At 41.2% G+C, this 10,000-nt stretch overlaps 1 protein-coding gene across 1 annotated transcript; it reads right to left on the reverse strand.

Moving 5' to 3' along the window:
* Positions 1-2,226: 2,226 nt before the first annotated feature.
* rgs8 (regulator of G protein signaling 8) lies at positions 2,227-9,123 on the reverse strand. The gene is made up of 4 exons (XM_061078482.1): positions 9,020-9,123; positions 7,785-7,846; positions 3,537-3,703; positions 2,227-2,421 (listed from the first exon to the last, which is right to left on the reverse strand). Exons 1-4 carry the CDS (start codon positions 9,118-9,120, stop codon positions 2,227-2,229), a joined length of 525 nt encoding a protein of 174 aa, XP_060934465.1. The 5' UTR covers positions 9,121-9,123.
* Positions 9,124-10,000: the final 877 nt, after the last annotated feature.

Genomic DNA, 10,000 nt, shown 5'->3' on the forward strand with positions numbered 1-10,000 from the left:
CTCCTCATTCTTTTCAGGGGCTCAGCAGCTGCATCATCGTGGTCCAGATGAAAACAAGCCTGAGGTTGACACAGGAGCTGACGTGTGTGTGAGGTTGTGCATGTGTTTGCTTTCCAGCTGAATGAACCTGGATGTGAAAAGCAGCGTGTTTACATCTGCAGAGCAACACCGACTGCTGCAGCGTCTTTACTCTTTACTCGTTTACTCTTTCATATCCGTCATTAAACGCTGAGAGGAGGCGGCTCGACACTCGATCGTTGCTCTGCCTGCACATCTGGCCTGATGCTGCCAGATGTGACGTCTGAGGAACGATCTGCTCTCAAGTGATTACACGATTCCATTGTTCACCTTCCGTCATTATTTTAATTTCGGTTCTATCCCCTTGCCTGCGATTTAAAAAATGATGTTCTGACATAACAGCGACGATGAATCACCACAGACGGAGCTGCAGCCGCTCATCTGTTCAGAAGGAGGAGGTTTTTTTTTTGTGTGTGTGTGTAATTTTATTGCTGTTTTATAAGAGGAAATGGAATCAAGGTTAATCCGTCTGTCTGATCAGTGGACGAACGCGTTTCCACGGCTCTGATACGCATCCGGTTTTACGAGAGCAGACACAGAATGTAGATGCAGTTCCAGTTTAATCTCAAAATATATAGAAGGGGGGGGGGGGAGGTTACATTCATGTGGAACACAGTAACACATCGTATTAGGGTGATATGTCGCTCGGCCTTCACAGCACACATGCACTAAAGAAAACATTTACCTCCCCAGGAAATCTTTTCAGTTAGCTTTATTATAAAGGAGTGCAAATACTGTGGTGGGGGGGGGGGGGGGTGCACACGCGTCATGTCACTGACGTATTCTAGATATAAGGTCGTTGTTTTTTTTTTTGCAGTCATTTTCACATCATACTGTACAAGTCGAAGAATATCAAGAGAGAATATCTAAGTCACTATTCTGTGAAGTGCATCATGCTGGAAATATTTGAGGATAAAATTGCAACAACACAGTTTGTAACTCGGGACAGATTCTAACAGGTGTGGGGGGGGCTTGACCGTCTGTGTTTTCAATTCACTGCAAACTCAAATTCAGAAGCCAGTGTTTAATAAACCACTGATTACCCAATTAAATGTGCATTTAAAGAAATTAATGTGGTTTAAAAAGATGCTTCAACTCCTTTTCCTGAATCGAGTGAATCGAAAAGCAAAGACGTTGCCAATGCTCCACATTATATATCACATAGAATACCTGCAAGAGATTACAGTACACAGGATTATATAGTCTAGCTATAGTCAAGACCTAAGTGCAATCTAGTTTGGCACAGTTTCATATATAAAGTGTTTTTCGGTCACTTTGTTGTTCGGTGTAAACACAAACGACCACGACAGGAAGTCGACGGCGTCTAATCCACAAAGAGCCGAGAGGAGCAGCGGCTGAGGAACAACGACATCATCGCAATGTACGATTCTTTTTGATAAAAGATAATCAAGTTTTTAAATAATAAATATTAACAATTAAACCTCAATGGAAGTGAGCTGGTTCTATGGAAATGAACAAACCACAAACTGGTCTTACATGTTCTTAAATCAGTTCTAAAATCAGCATTTTATTTCCAATTATTCTACAAAATGAATGAATATTTGTAATAAATGCCAATTACGAAACTTTTTTGCTTCAGAACGTCAATACTTCTTTGTAAACTTTTGGAATGTGTAATTGTTTTGTACAAATTAAATTAAAAACTATTTAAAAATCTAAATAAAGAGCTTTCAACCATCTATTATTTCAACATAACTTATTGGAATCTACTTCCTCATCCATCCTTTTTTCAAATTTCAATCACACCAAAACATCTTCTCGTATTCTGGTACCAAGACTTTCTAATTTTATCATTTCCTTCTATGACCTTTACGAAAAAATAAAAGCACACGAAACTCAAATCATACATTGTAATAAATATCGTTATAGCGTCATTTTCATTGAGAAGGCGATAAATAGAAGTAAACATCGAGCTTCTCCTCGTCCCGTGACCGCTCACTTCACCCGGACTCATCTTATCAGAGGGATTTCATGCACGGAGCTGGTGTGGACACAGGAAACGGTCGAGCACGGAGCCGCCTTCCCTTCCCAGATTCACAGTATTGACAGATGACGTCAAAGGGTTAATGAGTGATTTACAGTTTAGGTCCAGTTTTGTTTTTGTCCAGCTGTGGTCGCTGGTGGGATTCAAACCGACCGCCGCTGGCCTTGAGCGTGGGCCCTGTTCACCAGCTCCTGGTACATCTTGGAGCGGAGGAACCGCGGGTACGAGTCCTTCTCCATGAGGCCGTGGACTTTGGCCTGGACCTCGTTGAGGCTGCTCGGGGTCGGGTCCTCCAGGCTCTTCTTGGTCTTCTCCCTGGTCGGGTAGTCAATGTTTACCTGGCAGGAAGTGGAGAGAGGACAACAGGGGGCGCTCACGTGAATTCACATCATGATAGTGATACATAACAACGCTGCATGTGGTAGTAACGCCTGTATTTGCTTTGCTCAGAGCTGAGGTTCGTTCTCGAGAAAACCTTGAGTTTCCTATTTTAGACAACATGCAAAGATATAATTTAATGCAATTAAATAATACAGTTTGTCTGACAAAATCATTTCCACATTGGTTGTTTGTTTAAATACATTTTTCTGATATGGAGCTGTAGTGCATAAATTAATCAAAGGAAGTGTAGAGGTAGTGTGATGCCCCAATTGCAATTTGTCATTAGATCTACCAAGTTCTCTTTCTTTTACTCATGGCTTTGTACCTTGGATCTTTTGTATTTGATTGGTCTAGCTACGAAACCATGATAAATGAGGGCTAAAATAGAAAATAGTGAAAATTAGAAAAACCAATTCTTTCAATTTCCACTATAATATCATTATTGTTACGGCTTTTGATTTCATTGGAGGTCAAACTCAAAGCGAAACATTTCATCTAATTTTCAGAATACTACTTACAACTCCCTTACTTCTGTTCTTAGCCAAGGAACTTGTGTTTTGATTGGCATTTCTTTGTTAATTTATCTCTTAGTTGCAGCATTACACAAATCTGCTGAAAGGATTACGATATAAATTGGAGGAATCATGTGTTACGGGCCAAAGAAGCACTTATTGAACCTTACATATTGTGAGATGAGGAGCTCGAGGACGTTTTCGACATTTTCCACGATGTCAAATGGATCTAGATAAAAAAGATCATGGACACCTATGGGACTGATATTTCTGAGTTGGTGAAGGTGTGTGCTCTTCTAGTTTTTCTTCTCTTATTACTTAATTGATGACAAGATCAATTTCCTATGATTGGTCTGAGCAAACGAGCCAAAGCATTTGTTCCAGACTGAGACCGTCTCCTCTGATTAGACCTTATTTTGGTTTCTGTCATTATCAGTGTAATTATACCAAGAAATCACAATAGTTTCATATTTCTTGAATATGCACAAACTGATATCTAATAATTTCTGCCCAGCATCACTAAACCAAAGTCTCCTCCTTCTTCTTCGAAACACACCCACCTCTCTCGGCGCCTGGACATCAATGAACTCGGTGAAGATCTTGTTTGCCTTGGACACCATCTTGGTGGAGCTCTTGATCTTCTTGTACTCCTCGCAGGCCATCCAGAACTCGATGTTCTCGTCGCTGAACTCCGACTTGAGAAACGTCCGGAAGGCGGCGAGGCCGTCTGCAGAGAACAACGTGAGTCAGACTGGGAGGAAGGAAGGAAGGAAGGAGGAAGGAAGGAAGGAGGAGGCGAGGAAAAGAAAACAACACAACACTAGAACAACATGATTGATATTCCAGCGTAAACCACTTATTTCCAGGCAGAGAACTCCTTCTTCTACAGATGTATTTTTCTTGTCCGGTGTAATCACGTGATAAGTGATAATTCCCTTCGTACTATGATGATATTTTCTCCTGTGTACACTCTGTTGTTCCCATCGAGCGGGAAGAGGGCACTTAGGTCCACGAGACAAACATCTGAACAACATACTCCCACAGAGATACTGTTTTTCTGTCTTTATCAGTGAAGACGAGTGATCGATTAGCGTGCTCCCCCCCCCCCCGCTGATGATAACACAAACGAAGGGCATGTTTTTCTTCGGGCTTGTGTCACGTTGACATGTTATTTCCAGCGTTCCCATTTCTGCTGTTTACCTAATTAAGCCGAGCCGAGCAGAGGGGCTGGTCCATCGGTGCATATTCAACACGGTTACTCACACAGCAAAACACCTTCTCATCAGCGTACGAGCACAAACATGCAGGTTGCACAACACACACCCACACACACACACACACACATAAACACACAAACACACACACTAGGCTGATGTTTTGATTAAGTCACAGTGACCTGGAAATCTCAAGGTTTGATTTCATTCCTGTTGTTTACTTAGACTTTCTACATAAAGTATAATTTAGTGCTTGTCAAAACACCACAACACAATTACACACTAACACAAACTCCACGCTGTCTCCTGAAGTAATTATGATCTGCATGCACAAAGAATTACAAGCTATAAAATATGATGCTGTTGAAGATTTTAATTATCTGTTAAATCACTTCCATAGAATAAGGTCACATGGTGCAGACTGACGTTTTTGGAGTATCTTTATATTTACATTAACTAACTGGGTGTCAATGTAAAAATACTGTATTAAGTTACTGCAGCTTCACATTAAAAAGCTTTTTATTGGTGAAATAATAATTTCCTACCCACCAAGATTGCTGATCTTGCAGAGCAACATCCTGTAGTGACAAGAACATTATTAATCTATTTAATGTTGATCTGAACTCTCGAAAAAAGATCATGGTCTGGTTTAATTAATGCTATACTTACATTTTAAACCAAATCCATAGAAAGTTGATAGTTTGATGCTCTATGTTTCATTTTTAGCTGTTTTTAAACACACAAATCATTGGTTTTCCAAGTAAGAAGACTCATATTTTTACATATTAAGAGTTTATTGTGTACATTCAGTGTTTCTCAACGAAATACATTGAGTTTCTTCAACAGGGGCATTTCCCTAATTTAAAATTTGCAATGTGCATTTTGACAATTATATAAACCAAGCTTAGTTTATATCAGATTGCTATTCACTGCCTCTGCTCAGTGAAACAGAACGAAACGTCTTCATCCTTGTGCCACGAACAATGAAGAAATAGGGACCTTCTCTCTTAAAACTCTTACAGCACCAGAGTTCTTTGAAGGGATTAAAGGAGCAGACACAGGCGCAGACTTAGAAATGTTAACGAAGGTTTAATGTTATCTGGTCGCTCGGTGAAAACAAGGTCAGAGCTGATGGTGCTAATCGACAGAGGGAAGCAGACAGGGGCAGAAACAAGGCTGTGAAGAGTCTAATGCAGGTTACAGGTAAATTAAAAGGAAATTAGCAGCGGCTCGGAGTGATGAAGACTCACTGCAGCTTCACGAGCTAGTATGAGGGCCAAAAATAAAAGAAACGAAGAGGAATATTGTTTTTCTCCTCTTGCAGTCTGAGAATTAAGTAGAAATGTTGAGAATAAAGTTAAAATGTCGAGAACAACTATATCAGAGGACTTCTTATTCGCATTTTGATAAAAACGAGAGCACATCACTGCTCCTCATCTTCTTCACATGATGTTCTAGTACAAGGAGACGTGGAGCACAGGTCAGACCCCCCCCCCCCGAGGAAACACACAGTCAGCTTCACACCGGAGGACGACACTCAACCGCAGTCAGGTCGACGGGTGACACACCAGATCCCTTATTGAATCAAATTAAGGCCAATGTGAATTCAATATCAAGAGAACATTCAGTTCTGTGTTCCTTTGCTTGGCCGTTACTTATGTACTATGTGTGTGTGTGTGTGTGTGTGTGTGTGTGTGTGTGTGTGTGCATGTGTGTGTTCATCTTGTAAATCACCCCGTTAAGGCCTGGTCAATTGAAACAGGAAACGCAGGTGCATCACGCTCCCTCCGCCTCGGGAAGGTTTTTCTTCTCAGTTCTGTAACAAACTGCATTTTCCTCCCAAAGAGCAACATTAGCTTCATTTCCCGCTAATGGGTGAAACCATTATGTCGCGTCTCAACCCCCGACCGACCGGGACAAAAGAGATAATGTTCACGTAAGTGCCGGATGTGTCCGGGTGACGTCAAGAAGCCCTGGGTTGGATGTGATGGAGGAGCTACTGCAATTTGCTGGAAATCTTCAAAGAGATGAGAAGAATATGTGGTGGTTTCAGACAATTAGGCAACGAGCACTTAGGTTAGATAACATCCTGTTGTTGGGTTTAAAGATCACCTGGTTGGTTGGTTTGTAGGTTTTCAGCAAGATTACACAAAAAACTGATTTTCATGAAACTTGGTGCACGGGTGAGACTTGGATCATAAACTAACCCATTCATGTTTTGCTGTGTTTCTCCCAAGTGGGATCCTGTTAAACTGTATACCTCAGCAACATGTCTATATGATGTATGCTATATCATGTATGGTGTGGTGTGCAGGTATGCATTGAAAGTATGAGTGGATATCATTTTGCACTCACTTTGTTTTGTAATAGCTGCCTATTTTTGAGACAAATATGTGCGAAGTCTGTTATTAGAGTCAATTCTAAACCATATACTACTTGTTCCTGTATAAAGAAACATGTTTAATTTGCCATGTACCATGCCTAAGAAAAGTTGGTTTCAGACAATTAGGCAACGAGCACTTAGGTTAGATAACATCCTGTTGTTGGGTTTAAAGATCACCTGGTTGGTTGGTTTGTAGGTTTTCAGCAAGATTACACAAAAAACTGATTTTCATGAAACTTGGATCATAAACTAACCCATTCATGTTTTGCTGTGTTTCTCCCAAGTGGGATCCTGTTATACTGTAAACCTCAGCAACATGTCTATATGATGTATGCTATATCATGTATGGTGTGGTGTGCAGGTATGCATTGAAGGTATGAGTGGATATCATTTTGTACTCACTTTGTTTTGTAATAGCTGCCTGTTTTTGAGACAAATATGTGCGAAGTCTGTTATTAGAGTCAATTCTCAACCATATACTACTTGTTCCTGTATAAAGAAACATGTTTAATTTGCCATGTACCATGCCTAAGAAAAGTTTAATAAAAACTCAAGTTAAAAAAAAACAAAAAAACTAACCTATTCAATTTGGGTGCTGATCTAGAAAAAGGGGTCAATCGAATACTTTTTAAACTTTCTTGAACATTGGTCCAGATTGTCACTGTCATATTCAGCTTTTACCACATGGGCCACTTTAGGTCCACATCCAGATTACATCCTGCAGAGAGGGAAGCATGTTTGCCCACATTGGCTATTCTAGGCGGCGGCTTCAGGCTCACATCCATTTTGTGCCGCCTCACCGCCTGCAGTGGCCCACATCTGTTTGCTATCTTTGGAACTTGGCAGAGGTGTGTGTGCTTTGCTGAGTGCTATTCTAGTTGGTTCTAAATATACCTTCGGCTCCTCTGAGTCAGAGAGCGTTTTTTATCTGTCGCATTCTCTGCAGTTTCTATGGCCAATTTACCATCGGCTATATTCTAATGACGAATGAGCCTCTGTCGATATGTTGGCGGCTTCACCGTGCACAGTCTGAGTTGTGTCTTTAAAACATTGTGATAACGTTGTGACACTGAGTCTCTGCCAGTGTGTGTTTGGTTCAAAGGGAAGGTCACAGACAAGTATCTGACTTATTGCGGGTTAAAGAGACTGGATGGTGCCTGTGTGAGACTTCTGCTGGAGGCGCCGATGAAAAACACAAGTAGTCCACTTACACTTGTGAGCGAGGAGGTGATCAAAGGACTCGGACCATCGAACGACCTCGTCCGTCGACAGCCTGATGGACAGAGAGCCAGAGGGAAACTGAGTGAGACTCCGACCAACCGCTGGGCTGTCATGCATCTTTCAACACAGGATCCTACTGTCTGTATTATTAAAGGGCGGATGAGGTTAATGCATGATTTATTTTCTGCTCACAGCGGTTTGGCTTTGTAGGCCTGTGAAGTAATTGTTATATCCAGAGGGAGGAGAGGAACAGAAGAACAACGGCTGATCTTTGTTCACATGTTAACGTTCTTTATGAGAAGATGAAAACATGTAGGGAGGACACGCCGTGCTGGAGATCAAAGGGAAACACACACATGGGCTTTGGAGATATTGTGAATCCCACTGGTGTAACTCATAAAGTCAGTGACACGATTATACGTCAGAACAACTATCGCTGAATTACTTTCAAATCATTGCACTAATGGAGAAGATGGGAGATAAATACATGTTCTTGGACGTTAGCTTTGCAGCCTCCATATTGGAAATGAAATACGTTTCGAAATACAAGAAAATCAAGACTTTAACAAGCTTCATGACTTATCTCAAAAACTACAATTTAGCGAAATTGTATCAGGTAAATGTTTGATATCAAATCTCAGAATTTGCTGTAATGCTCGTTGACAGAAGTGCAATAAATTGCTTAAGTACTAAAAATATATTTTAAGAAGACAGTTTTAAAGAATTTAACATAATTTAAAGCAACCTCACAACAGCTTAGCGAAGTTGTATCATGCAAATGTTCAAATCACACAAATTGCTGGGATGCTGGGTTTTAGCTCCTGTCTCTTTAAGGAGGTGTCGGCCTCGGCTCTGCCTTCGATTGGCTTTGTTAGGGGGCGTGTTAGATGGGATGTGACATCACAGTGGGGCAGAAGTATCGGTCAGATCAGTTAAAAATACGTAGAGGTCGTTCAAATCCAACATTCATCTGTGAGATTTGAGAAGGGAACTTCTAAAATATCAGGAATTTAGTGTGTTGAGGAATTTACGCCATTCGGCTGCATTTCAGTTCAGTGACTATCAAGTCGTAGCATGCATACAAATGATTGACAGATTTATTCTTCTGCACATAAAAAACACTTTAATCCTCGGACGTGGGAAATCAAATGTAATCTTTTGTGCTTCAATGTGTCACAGTTTGCTCGTTTGTGCGACAGAAGGACTCACACAGTGTGTTACTTACTTCAGACACCTGGCAGTCGTTTCGTGGGCGGGAGGAAGGAACTCGGAGAAGTCGCTGTAGGAGTCCGACTTGTTGGACAGGCAGCCTAGTCTGGTCTTCATGGTGCAGATCCTGCAACAAAAACACACACATTTCTCAATATTTACATCAACAAACATCTGCACATGCATTCAGTGTGTGCGGTGCATGCACGTTATGATCGGGTGTGTATGTGCATGTATGTGTTGGTCACTTTTGGTATGGTTGTGCCCGTTAGGCTGCAGAATTAAACACAAAGAACCAGATGGAAGAAGAAAGAACTTCACACTTCTGCATGAATCACAGCCGACATTGAAAAGCTATTTAACTGTAAACTCTGCCGTCATATTTCATCTGTTGCTAAGGTTGTTAATCATATGTTTTGGCTTCAGGTAGTCTGGCCGCCTCCTTTTCATGTTCAGACTATGCATATGTTTTTTAAATGTTGTTGGAAGAACTACTGAATAAACTGATTAGGAAGAAAAAAAAAAAAACCTCTGCAGAGAGATAAGGCCGACTGGCTGCACGGGCCCGAGCTGCACGGAGACAACAGGTGTGACTCCATATGCAAAACGCTGAGTCACCTTCTGCTCTGCCTCATTCGGGAGGCAGCTTCAAACGGCCCTGAGACCCGATCCCACGTCCTGATGGGGTTTCTCGTCTGAGTCTCGTCTGCAGGGTTTGGACGAAAAAAAACTCACATTTCTCAAGACTGCAGCTCCGAGTTCTGAGAAGAATGAAACCTGGATCCAACACCATCTCCTTCGGTTTCATTCACAACAATCTGAGTTGTGTCGTATCACAATTTGTTGCACAACTCTGAGAAAAACTGCAATTTCATCTCAAAGTAGAGAATATATAAGTTTATCTATTTGCTGGTTGCATAGATTGAATACAAAGATGAAAGATGCTTCTCTGCTTCCTCTCACTTTCCAGAAACCAAAATATCACAAATACAAATTC

The sequence above is a fragment of the Limanda limanda genome, chromosome 9 (genome assembly GCF_963576545.1).
Source record: "Limanda limanda chromosome 9, fLimLim1.1, whole genome shotgun sequence".
Classification (NCBI taxonomy): Eukaryota; Metazoa; Chordata; class Actinopteri; order Pleuronectiformes; family Pleuronectidae; genus Limanda; species Limanda limanda.

What these genes read in the sequence shown, in the direction of transcription:
- rgs8 (XM_061078482.1), bottom strand. Translation starts at nt 9,120, where the DNA reads ATGAAGACCAGACTAGGCTGCCTGTCCAACAAGTCGGACTCCTACAGC. An exon ending in ACGACTGCCAGGTGTCTGAA is followed by an intron (nt 7,847 to 9,019) that starts GTAAGTAACACA and finishes TCTGTCCATCAG; the next exon opens with GCTGTCGACGGACGAGGTCG. An exon ending in ATGTCCAGGCGCCGAGAGAG is followed by an intron (nt 2,422 to 3,536) that starts GTGGGTGTGTTT and finishes ACTTCCTGCCAG; the next exon opens with GTAAACATTGACTACCCGAC.